At 42.1% G+C, this 13,064-nt stretch overlaps 1 protein-coding gene and 1 pseudogene across 1 annotated transcript; both read right to left on the bottom strand.

Annotated features, from left to right (window-relative positions):
• Nucleotides 1–206: 206 nt before the first annotated feature.
• LOC144289349 (olfactory receptor-like protein OLF4) lies at nucleotides 207–1,035 on the bottom strand (annotated as a pseudogene).
• Nucleotides 1,036–11,320: 10,285 nt separating this feature from the next.
• On the bottom strand, nucleotides 11,321–12,256 carry LOC144289348 (olfactory receptor-like protein OLF4). Its single transcript, XM_077857496.1, has one exon. The coding sequence runs from the start codon at nucleotides 12,251–12,253 to the stop codon at nucleotides 11,321–11,323; it is 933 nt and encodes a 310-aa protein (XP_077713622.1). The 5' UTR covers nucleotides 12,254–12,256.
• Between the last annotated feature and the right edge of the window lie 808 nt (nucleotides 12,257–13,064).

Genomic DNA, 13,064 nt, shown 5'->3' with positions numbered 1-13,064 from the left:
TAAATGAATAAAAAAAATCTTAAAAAATAATCCTAACTTTTGCCTCCAAGGCTTTGAGGCCTGCAATTATGGGAAATTCTTCAGCAATAGGACAACTGGCCTTTTGATAGCTTCCAGCCCAGAGAATTTCATCAGAGCCCTCTTTATGTTTCTGTTCCTCAGGCTGTAGATGAAGGGGTTCAGCATAGGTGTGACCACTGTGTACATCACTGAGGCCACTGCACTTGTGTAGGAGCTCTGGGGAGCAGCAGAGCTAAGGTACACTCCTAGGGCTGTACAATAAAATAAAGAGACAACTGAGAGGTGAGATGCACAGGTGGAAAATGCTTTATGCTTACCCTGAGCTGATGATATTCTATGTATGCAGGAAACTATCTTAGAGTAGGAGTAAAGGACCCCAGCCAGGGGAACACCCCCCAGGAGCACAGCTGCAAAGTATATCATCATGTTATTAAGAAATATGTCAGAACAGGCAAGTTGGATCATGTGATTGAGTTCACAGAAAAAGTGCGGGATTTCCACCTCTGTACAGAAGGACAGCTGCAACACCATTGAGGTCTGTAAAAAGGAGTGCAAGACACTTATGATCCAGGACACCAGAACTAGCAGTCCACAGAGCCGGGGGTTCATGATGACCATGTAGTGCAGGGGATGGCAGATGGCCACAAAACGGTCATAAGCCATCACAGCCAGGAGATAGATGTCCAACCCTGAAAAGATTATGAAAAAGTACATCTGTGTGATGCAGCCTGCATAGGTGATGACTTTGCTCTGAGTCTGGATGTTCAGCAGCATCTTGGGGACAGTGGTAGAGGTGAAACAGATGTCTACAAAGGACAGGTTGGCGAGGAAGAAGTACATGGGGGTGTGGAGGTGGGAGTCAGAGCTGATGGCCAGGATGATGAGCAGGTTTCCAAACACAGTGATCAGGTACATGGAGAGGAAAAGCCCAAATACGAGTGGCTGCCAGTCTGGTCCCTCTGAAAATCCCAGAAGAAAGAATTCTGATATCCGTGTATCATTGTTTGGTTGCATGTGGTTGCACTGACTACCAGGAAAGAGGAAAAAGACATGATCTGTTTTCACATGAACAGCATTGCTTATATAGTTGAAATGCTACTATTTATATTTTTCAGTCAATTATTAATTTCAGTATCTTGTGTAGGGATTGTGCCCTTGAAGAGATTCTGTCCCGTTCCATCTCTAGTTAGGCTTTTTGTTTTCATTTTCCCCATTGCCCCCAACAGGTCATTCACTTTACTGTTTTATTAAGAATATCTTTCAGGATACTTGGTGGCTCAGTCAGATAGGGATCTGACTCTTGATTGTGGCTCAGTTGATGATCTCAGGGTAGTGAGATCGAGCCCCACATTAGGCTCTGCTCTGGGTGTGGAGTCTGCTCTAGATTCTTTCTACCATTCCCTCTGTCCCTCCCCTGTTCACACTTTCTCTCTATCTCTCTCTCTCCCTAAAAAAAGAATATATTTCATGCATTCAAGGAGTATGTATTGAGTGTCAAACATGTTCCAGGCAATGTCTATGTCTAGACAATAAATACAGGACACTGAAAGCCAAAAGCCACTATAATCCAATTATGGAAAAAGAACAGAAACAAATAAAATAATAATATATCACAGGGTGTCAAGTGCTATGAGGACAACAAGAGTAGGTATCAAGGAGAGAGTGGATATGACTGTTATTCTGTAATTGGTGTTTAGGGAAGACCAGTAAACAAGGTGACATTTGAACAGAGACCTCAAGGAAGAGAGGGCAGGAGCCATGAGCATGTCTGGTGAAATGTGTGCAGACAGAGGGATTGGCTTCTGCAGAGCCCCTGAGGATTATATTACTTTGAACTACTCAAATCCAAAAAAGGAAGCAAGTGTGGGAAGGGGAATAAGCAGGAGAGCGATCAGAGCTGGTGTCAAGCAGTGCTGTTGGTTAAACTTCAATAAAAGGAATCACTCAGGCACATTACATGTTTCTTGTATTTTATAATCTACTTGCAAAAGAGTCCTGTAAATTGAAATAGAGCCCCTCCTGAATACCATTAGGCAATTGAGTTTTGGCCTCTGTAAGAGTCACCTTAGAATATAATAGACCATGTACCCCCACTCTGAAGACTGTTCTCACTCCACAAGTGGCATGCATGCATGCACAAGTACATATGCTGCCATGTATGTGTGCACACACACAACTCCAGATCATTACTCCCTGGGTTGTGTTCTTACCATGACTCCTCATCCCTAGTTCCAATGATGAAGCTGGAACAGCGGTAACTCAAGCTGGCCAGGTCAGTGATCATTCCCTTAAACAATGTAAAATGCTAACTGATAGTCCAATTGGCAAGTTTCCCATGGACAAAAAAATTGACAAATCATCCCAGCATACTCATTTTCTATCCTGTATTTAAAGAAACACAATCTGCTCAAAAACGAGAGAGAGAGAGAGAGAGAGAGAAATCAAACAAAGGTGGCAAAAAGATCTAATGGTTCAGGTGGTTGCTGAAACCTGAGAGACCAAGAGGAAGAAAGCCTCCCTGGTTCAGACAACATTCCAACTCTTGTATCTCCCAGATGTCCCTGAAAAAATAATAGAGGAGCAAAATTAAATTAAGTCAGAAGACAAAAGTAGTGGTATCTTCATGGTGTCATTTGCCTTAGAGAGTGAATGTGCTGAGAGGAAATTGTGCTAAGGGGAGAAACCAGCAGTTTAGCAGAGGAAACAGGCCAAGCACAGCATGGTCCAGTATGGTAGGATGAGCAGGAGGAGACTGTTTTGTCTATGTCTCTCTCTAATTTATTTGACCAAGATGCCTTTTAGGATTCTCAAGGGGGTGGGGACTTCCGTCTCCCTTTCCTTATGTAGCATCTTTTCTTGGCTTTTCCTGGGATTTGGATTCTGCTGGATTTTGGACACAGTGTGTGCATTCTGGCCCCATTTCTGGTCTTTGCACAATATCCAAAAGCCAGTTCAGACCTCAATGTTCAAAATTGTGCACCCATCTGTGTCCTCTGGCTCTAAATGACCATCTCCATAAGATTCACACCTGAAACTCTAGTACTGTGACTCCACTATCATTATGTAAGCACCAAAGGAGTAGGGCCTTCACCAACATTGTTCACTGTAGATTTCAAAATGAGATGTGAGCATATGCACACTCACAGGGAAACAAATTGAGAAAATGAGAAGTTCTGACCTAAAAGGATGGGCAGAGACATCTAAGCTAGCTATGTAGAGTGGTTTCATGCAACCATGTTAGACAAAACTGAGTGGAGCACTGAAATGAACTAAGATGTGATGTGCAATATCAGTAATTGAACAATATTGACATGGATCAGTAATTAATTTAGCAATGATCTTGACATTAGGGAATAAAGAATAGAAATTTCCTAGAACTCTCTAGCCTTAGCTGGTGCTATCTTCATTTTGTTGAGGGAATCAGCAGCTAGGTTTCGGTGCACATGGGCATTTCATATATGACAAGGTTGTATTTCAATTTATTTGGTAAAGGTTGTTTCATACAAGCTGGCACATATGCTATCCATCTGAAAGAAAATAAAGTGGTTCCTAGACTTGTACATCAAAAACAATTAAGAGGGATTACAGACCTCTGTGTAAATGGGAACAGTTCATTCAAGTGAAGGTGGAAAATACGGATACAAGCTACAGATGAATAAAACCATTGTAATTAAGACAGGAAAATCAGAAGTAAGGAGAGAGACATATTTAACTATATAAAATTTAAAAATTTTATGGACAATATATACAACCAAAAGTCATTGAACATTCCAAAAAAAAAAAAAACAACAAAAGTCATTGAACAATAATGCTGCTAGCTACAGAATATGCATAGAGTTTATGGACATATGATAATCATAGGTATCTAACAATGAACCTGGTGATCAAATATATAAATATTTGCTCAAATTTATTAATGGTTTAAGAAGACAGCAAGAAATCACTTGCATATCCATCAGCCTGTGAGACAAGGTTAAATATCTCTTTCACTGATTGGATTGGAATTTTTAAACAGGTAGCAAAAGAAGTTTCTCTAATTTTTCTGGGAGAAACATGAACTGTTACAATGTTGGGAAAACGAAGGCAGACGTAAATATTAAAATACACATATTCTTTAACTCAGCGGTTCTTAATCTCAGTGCTACTGATATTCTGTTCCAGCCCATTCTCCATGGTGGTGTATGTCCTGGGCTTTGTAGGGATGTTTAGAGTATCCCTGGCCTCTCCTGACACCTCCCATATGACCTCCAAATTGCTCAGTGTCCCCCTGGGGAACAATATCTCCTCCTGTGGAGAACAAGATTTTTAACATAACAATCTCAAAATATTTTTGTAGAATTGCTGTAATAGCAATCAAGGTATTGAAATAGAATAGAAGAAGCTTTCAAAGTATTTGTAGCAGAGCCACATAGTGAAATATTATGCTGACCCTGAAATTACAAATCAGCATTACCCTCGTTGACTGAGGGAAGTGCATGGGGTACCATTGAGTAAGATGTAGGAATTGGCACAGGTAGAAACAAGACTGACCCAGAACTTTAAGAGCATTCATGATGAGCACAGGATACTAATCCATTTGTATGGTGTATGAATGTGAATGTGTGTGCACCATCTAGGAACAGAAGTTTTAAAAGACACTAAAAACTTAAGGAAGAAAGTTTGTTGGGAGGAATGAAATTAGGTCAAGTATGGTGGCTTCAAAACAACTGTGTGAAACAAAATTACATGAGGATCTAAAATAATGTATATAAAGACATAAAAAAATAATTGAGTGCTATCAAGATGGGTTGCTAATTCCAGACTAAATGTCCAAACATGTGAAATGAAAGAATATGAGAGAATGACATTTATAGCTGGGGAGGAAGCAGTATCTAAGTGATAATATTTTTCTTACATAAAGATATATGGATTCAGGTATGCTTATGGAAGGTACAGGTGATCTTCAGTCAAATGTAAAGAAGCGATGATGGATAAAGATGACGCAACTTTTAGAAATAGATCTCATCACAAAGAGCCAAAAGGATCCATGAGGAATGACGAGAAGTGAAAAGAAGTGGGAAATATATATAGAAGCGAGTTATTATCAATTTACAAAATACCATTTATTTTCTATTTTCTTATCACAAGGATTGGCAAGTGAAGAATATAAGTGACAGTTCATTTTTTCAGTAAGAATAATAAAATTAAAAAACAATGTAGAGAACACTATATAACTGACAGGTTTGAGCCTATACTACTAATAAACACAATTCTGCATATATATACACATACACAATAGAACTCAATGCAAACAGCAAAGTTCATAAAACAAAAACAAAACCCTCCTCCAATTCCTTGTCTGATATAATACAATCATAAAAGGGAATAAAATCCTCCTGGCCCCACTGTACAAATGCAAAGACCTGGTAGAGACAATACACAATACAGAAACCAATGAATAACTAATCCACAAGTATATTCAGCTCTCTGGTAATGAAATCATTGCAAAGCAACAGTCTTTCACATAGTTTTCACTTGTCAGATAATTGTTTTCATGTGAATATCCAGAGTAACAGGGGATTCTGTGAAAATGGATATCATGAATTACTGTTGCAAGGTCATATCTGCAAGCAATGAATGGTCTAGGCCTTTCTCATCAGTATGGAAACAGAGTCCAATAAGCCCCATTTTAAAGAAGAAATAGAAATGCCTTGACTTAACTGAACATCCCTCCATCCCTAATATTCCTACTCCCTTTAATTGCAATACTCACAGGTTGTGTTCTATTTTAATGGAAGTACTTTATCCCCTTACTTCATTGTCAATAACCACCCATGTGCTCCTAGCTCTGTCTACTTTTTTCTTTAATATCATCAATGAATTCAGTAATTATTTCTTCAAGCAAGCAAATGAACATAGAGATATCTAGGTTCTGGCCAAGACTGGTGACTGTCAGCTGACCTCAGGTCAATGCACCTGGTTTGAATTGTCTTTGACCCTTCCCTACAGGACCTGCTGGGCTATGGGACTCACCTGCACAGGAACTCTAAGGGAGTCTCTATGTGGCAGTCTGAATTCCTCCTGGGTGGGAATGATGGTGACTAAACTGTCCCCACACAAGATGGCAGGAAGGAGCCTGGCATTAATCTCCTAGCCAAACTTAAGTTTCCAGAGGCAACAACCAGGTTCCATGCAGCCCATGGTAGCACAGGCAGGGGGACTGCCACTCAGGGGATATTTAAAGCTTCCTCTGTCTATTCATGAGGCATGTTTCTCTCCTGTTCCTCCAATCTCTAAGCACATGATTTCCCTGTGGGGCAGTGGTCTGGACACAAAGGAAAGTCTTCCTGGAGATGGTGTGTTCCCAACAGACCAGGTTATAAGTGAGTGAATCCAGAGTTAATTATTCTTTCTTCAGAACTCAACTACTTTTGGTAGAGACACAGCCTTGCCATCTACAGAAAATTGCTGTTTTCCTTTTCATATGTGAGGAAAACTATTTCTTTGAGATGAACTTTGAGGCAACACAGACCTCAGTTTCATGACATATTTGCTAAATATTTAGGAATTAAAGAGCTGTCTTTGAGTCCATAATTGTGAAGAACATTTCCCTCTTGTGACTCCAATCTCTAAGCACATGATTCCTAGGTGGAAAAGTCCTATAGACAGAAAGTATGTTTTCCTAATGAACCTCAGTTCCCAAAAGACTAGGTTAGAGGTCAAGGGAATCCAGTTCTTTTGTTTCCATGATGTTTGTTTTACTTAAACTTCCTGAACTTGCCCCCTTCCTGATGTGTGAATCTCCTAGCACCTTATCCTAGCTCGTGTTTTAGATAGTATTAACTTCCACCATTGTAGAGCAAAATGAGGCAGAGAAAATAAAAAACGCAAAACAACAACAAAAACCCATATCTTGTTTATCTCCCAAAATTAAGTTGAGTATGTTGAAGGGAATCTGGAAGTGGAAAATATATCTAGGACCTGTAATTGTAGAAGTATGAAAGCAAAAAAGGAAGACTCTTAAAAATGAAGAGGTGGTAAAATATTGTAGTTAAGGTGGGAAAAGAGAAAAACAATTGGAAATTTACAGTCTGATATAAAAACGAGTTGTACTGGAAAAAGGAAGAAAAACAAAAAACAAACAAAAAAATAGGACGGGTACCCTCTGTTCTATATACTATAAATCCTTCAGCTTCCCCTGGAGATTTCCAACGCTGCTTGGCCAAGACCTTGCTCTTCCCCTGTCCTTCCAGCTGGTTTTCTGGGGGAGGGGCCTGCTGTGCTGATTCTCAGGTGTGTGCACCTGAGGGAGCTGCCCCAACCCCTGCCAGGTGTATGGCTTAGTGGGAGCTGTTTATCCTGTGAGGCCCCTGCTCCCTGGCGGCCCTGCTGAGTCCCAGGCACAGAGTGACACCAGGAGGAACAACAGTGGCGGCGGCCAGCTCTCCAGCCCTGGAGTCAACTCCCGCAGTAACTACTGCAGCTCTCAGTCTGCAGGACCCGGATGCTCCGGGGGCGGGGGCCGCGGATCTGCACAGCTCCTGGCCCGGGGTGGCAGGAGCATCCTCGCTGTCCTGTGTCCTCCGGCCTCTGCCTGTCCCGAGGGGAGCACAGGATCGTGGGCTGTGTCCCCTGGCGCCCTGAGATCCGGGGTCTGCGCTGCTGGAATTACGCTCCCGGGCCCGGCTTCTGAAGGCAGCAGGTGCAGCCTCCTCCGCCCAGAGGCCCTTCCTAACCTTCCGGCTTCTCCCCGAGGCCCGGCCTGGCAGGTGCTCCAGCCCTTTACGGAGCTGGGCCTGCGGTGTGTGGGATGCTCTCCCCCGGGCGCGCTTCCTCTATTTCCCTGCTAAGCGCCTTTCCATCCAGGAAGAATCCCGTGTGGATGTTTTAAAAGTCCTGCTTCTCCAGGGTTGCGCTTTCCCATCCCAGAGGCTTTTGCTGCAGGGCTTTAGCCTAGCTCCTCACGGGCCCCTCCCCAACTTGATTCTTTTTTATTTTTTTCCACCTTCCTACCTTGTTAGAAGCGAAGACCCTTCTCTCTGCCGCGTTCCAGCTGTTCTCTCTTTATTTTTAAAATATTTTTTTTATTGGGGATCCCTAGGTGGCGCAGTGGTTTGGCGCCTGCCTTTGGCCCAGGGCGTGATCCTGGAGACCCCGGATCGAATCCCACGTCAGGCTCCCGGTACATGGAGCCTGCTTCTTTCTCTGCCTGTGTCTCTGCCTCTCTCTCTCTCTCTCTGTATGACTATCATAAATTAAAAAAAAAAGAAAAAAATTTTTTTTATTGGAGTTCAATTTGCCAACACATAGCATAACACCCAGTGCTCATCCCGCCAAGTGCCCCCTCAGTGCCCATCACCCAGTGACTCCAACCTCCACCCACCTCCCCTTCCACTACCCTTTGTTCGTTTTCCAGAGTTAGGTGTCTCTCGTGTTTTGTCACCCTCACTGATATTTTCACTCCTTTTCCTTTATTCTCTTTCACTAATTTTTATATTCCCCAAAAGAATGAGAACATATAATGTTTGTCTTTCTCTGATTGACTTATTTCACTCAGCATAATACCCTCCAGGTCCCTCCATGTGGAAGCAAATGGTGTGTATTTGTCGTTTCTAATGGCTGAGTAATATTCCATTGTATACATAGAGCACATCTTCTTTATCCATTCATCTTTCGATGGACACTGAAGCTCCTTCCACAATTTGGCTATTGTAGACATTGCTGCTATAAACATCGGGGTGCAGGTGTTCTGGCATTTCACTGCATCTCTATGTTCTCTCTTTAAATCTCAGGTCGAATTTGTAGGTTTTCAGGATGGTTTGAAAGTAATCTAGGTAAGTTGGTGGGGCCAGGTGACTTGGGGACCCTACTCCTCTGCCAGCTTGCCCTTAATCCTAGCATGAGGATTCTCCAGGAACTCATGGCTGCCTTAATGTTGATGTTTTATTAGAGACTTATGGAAAGCTTATCTTGTCAATAGTCAGACCTGCAAGGTCCTGTAAACCTCATTTTCAACCTACAGAAATTTCTTAGAAATGTGGGTTATCTCTACCCCCTCCCTCCACAAACTAAAAAGTACAGAATCAGTCACTCCTCACAATCCCAGTGCAGCTCTTTACCCATAGATCTTGTCCTTGTGTTATAATAAAATGCACATAAAATGCATCATAACATGTCTTAAGAATTCTTTCTTGACCATTGCATTCAGCCACCCTGCATCAGTATGATATCCCATTTGACAAGGATAGCCTGTTATACAAGAGCTGACTGGTGCAATAATCCAAGCAAACAGACCTAAGACAGTTAGAACCTGTGCTTCTTTTTTTTTTTAAAGATTTTATTTATTTAGCACACAGAAAGAAAGAGAGAGAGAGAGAGAGCACAGCAGAGGGGAAGGACAGAGTAATAGGGAGAAACAGACTCTCTGATGAGCAGGGAGCAAGATTTGAAGCTTGATCCCAGAACACTTAGATCATGACCTGAGCAGAGGCTTCATTGTCTGAGCCACCCAGGTGCCCCATGTGCTCCTTTTTTTTTTTTTTTTAATTTGTGGCATATGATGTGACAAATGAGGAGCGCAGTTGTGATCATGTTATCCACGTTTATTTCTGATGGCTTTATGAACAAGTGACTATACATGGGCTACCTTCAGAGTTGCTGGGACAGTTTGAAGGACATGCACGTTTGTGCAGAAGACCTGGTGACCCTTAACCACACAACTGTCAGGACGTCCAGCTCTCCTGTGATCCTGTAGGGGGAAGGGATTTCTGAGCAGGAAGGAGATAGGAAATGGATGATGCTTATACTGTTTATTTGCTATTCCTTAGCATTTGTGACAAATATTAGGAAAGGAATTATTTCATGAACAATAGAAAGACTCATGTAACCATGTGAATTTTCTATAGAAACAGGAAGATAATTCAGTGATAAAACATTAATGAACTAACCAACCCTTCACCTCAATGAATAAACTTCCTCAGTTGTGGAACCAATCTTCCATGCTTCAACCAGTAGATGCATAGCATGAACTCTGATGTAAGAAAAAAAAAAGGAAAAAGAAAAATGAAATATTTTGTGTAATAACAAAATGAGTATTTGGAAATTTTGCTTTGTCAGGTTTATGGTCACCCTGACACTAAGAACATACCAGGTCCATAACATACCAGGTCCATCTGTTTACTCAGATTTGTCTTCCTGTAGATTCCACTTGGAGATACATACTTGCTAATCAGTGTTTTCAGGGACTATGGTAGGCTTTCTGGACATCTAGGTGAATCACAGAGTAAACGAAGGAGACCAGTTAAGAAACACAAGAGCATGTTTGTAGAGTAAGTGCCTGACATTAGGCTTTTGATCCAAGGCATCCAGTTCAAAGACAACCATATTGAATAAACACACTGTCAGGTGTGGGACACAATCACCAGAGAAGCCCTCAGGCTGTCCAGCCATGAGATACCTCTTCAGAAAGCCCTGAGTAACCTTATTACTGACACATGAGGGACTCTGATTTTATGCTACAGCAGCTGAATTCAATTCATATAGAATTCTCCAATAATGTGTGAATGCACAAACCCCTAACCAAACTGGCCATGGACTCCAGTAAAGGCAGATCCCTCAGTGGCGCTCTCTCTCCCCCTCTCAATGCCTTCTTCCACTCTGAGACCTCCTCAGTTGGCCTTTGGGCATCCCATGTGCCCTCCAGGACCTGTGATTAATAAAACAAGTGTTGTTAGTGATCTATGATGGGTGTTGATGAGGCATATCTTGCAATCACAATAAAAGCCCAAGAGCTGGTGCAGCCAAAGCAGAGGTCAGGGAAGCATCTGTGGGAATGTCCATAGCACATGGGCTTAGGGGAGTGCCCCAGCTTTCCTGGCCTAAGCATCCCTGTCAGTAGCCTGAGATGTAAAGGGAACAGTGTAAGAGTCCACATTGTCTGGAAGAGGCGTGAAGATAGTGATGGAAAAAGATCGACAGACTCAAGGTGAAAACTAAAGTTTCATCTTCTCCTTTACAATGAAGATATGTTAAGGGCTTAGTGGCCAAGTAGAGTTTCTTCCATATGAAGAATACATCTCATGATTATTCTCTTGAGATATCTAGGGAAAATTAACTTGGCATGATATAAATCATTTGAAATGTAATTAGTTTTAAGAATTCAACTTGTCCTATTTGAGATACAGACATAGTGATTTCCTTATATGTGTGTAGAAGGAGGAGATTCTACTTACATAGTCTGATCCAAGTAGACCAGTTCCTGGCTCTGAGGCTGTGAGCCCTCCAATCATGGGCATTTCTTCAGCCTCAGAACAACTGGCGCTTACATCACTGGAATCCCAACGGTTCTTTTCAGAGCCCTCTTTATGTCTTTGTTCCTCAGGCTGTAGATGAAGGGGTTTAGCATAGGTGTGACCACTGTGTACATCACTGAGGCCACTGCAGTTGAGTGGGAGCTCTGGGAAACAGCAGAGCTAAGGTATACTCCTAGGCTTGTACAAAAAAATAAGCAGACAACTGAGAGGTGAGATGCACAGGTGGAGAATGCTTTATACTTGCCCCGAGCTGATGAGATCCCAAGTATGGAGGAAACTATCCTAGAGTAAGAGTAAAGTATCCCAGCAAGGGAACCACCAACCAGCAGGACAGCTGCAAAATACACCATCAAGTTATTAAGGAAGGTGTCAGAACAGGCAACTTGGATCATCTGATTAAGTTCACAGGAAAAGTGGGGGATTTCGACCACTGCACAGAAGGACAGCCGCAACACCATCGAGGTTTGTAACAAGGACTGCAGGACACAGATGATCCAGGACACCAGAACCAGAAGTCCACAGACCCGAGGGTTCATGATGACTGTGTATTGCAGGGGGTGACAGATGGCCACATACCGGTCATAGGCCATCATGCTCAGGAGAAAGACATCCAACACAGCAAAGACTATGAGAAAGTAAATCTGTGTGATGCAGCCTGCATAGGTGATAACTTTGCTCTGAGTCTGGATGTTCCATAGCATCTTGGGGACGGTGGTGGAGGTGAAACAGATGTCCACAAAGGAAAGGTTGGCCAGGAAGAAGTACATTGGGGTGTGGAGGTGGGAATCAGAGCTGACAGCCAGGATGATGAGCAGGTTTCCAAACACAGTGATGAGGTACATGGAGAGGAAAAAGCCAAAGATGAGGGGCTGCAGTTCTGGTTCCTCTGATAATCCCAGAAGAAGAAATTCTGAAATTTGCGTATCATTTCCTGGTTTCATGTGGTGGAGGTGACTTCTGGGAAAAAGGGAAATAACATCTTATTTTCACACAAACTTGTATTACAGATTTGAAATGTTATTTATTTATTTATTTATTTATTTATTTATTTATTTATTTATTTAAAGATTTTATTTATCCATTCATGAGAGAGAGAGAGAGAGAGAGGCAGAGACATAGGCAGAGGGAAAAGCAGGCTCCATGCAGGAAGTCCGATGTGGGACTCCAGGATCACGCCCTGGTCCAAAGGCAGGTGCTAAACTGCTGAGCCACCCAGGGATCCCCGAAATGTTACTGTTTTAAATTTGCAGTTCAGGAATTCATTTTAATATGTCGTTCATGGATATGTTCCTCTTTAGAGGATCCTCTGTGTCATGTCTAATGTAGTTTTTCTTTCACCATCCTCTTTCCTAAGAAGTCATATATTTTATAATTTTATTGAGAAATTTTTCAAGTATTTCAGGAATATAAATTGACTGCTGATCAGGTTTCAGGCACTAGGTACACAAGGAACATAGGTTGCTAAAGGACAAAAGTCCCTGCAGTGAATGGAGACAGAATGTATAAGGAAATAATAGTCTTGGAGATAATCTTCATATAATCTTGGAGATGGTGAAGGGTGGTAGGAAGAAAAGGAAAACAAGGATGAAGCAGACAGCCAATCAGACATTGTGTTTTTTGTGGGTATTTAGAAAAATTCTGCAAACGAGGTGACATTGGAACACAGACCTCAATTAAGACAGAGAGGTAGATATAAGACTATATGTGGACATGTGTGCCTGCAGAGAGAATGGCCTGTGTGAAGGCTCTGAG

The sequence above is a fragment of the Canis aureus genome, chromosome 19 (genome assembly GCF_053574225.1).
Source record: "Canis aureus isolate CA01 chromosome 19, VMU_Caureus_v.1.0, whole genome shotgun sequence".
Taxonomy (NCBI): Eukaryota; Metazoa; Chordata; class Mammalia; order Carnivora; family Canidae; genus Canis; species Canis aureus.
The sequence above is the reverse complement of the archived record's forward strand: the minus strand, read 5'-3'. Positions and strand labels throughout refer to the sequence as shown.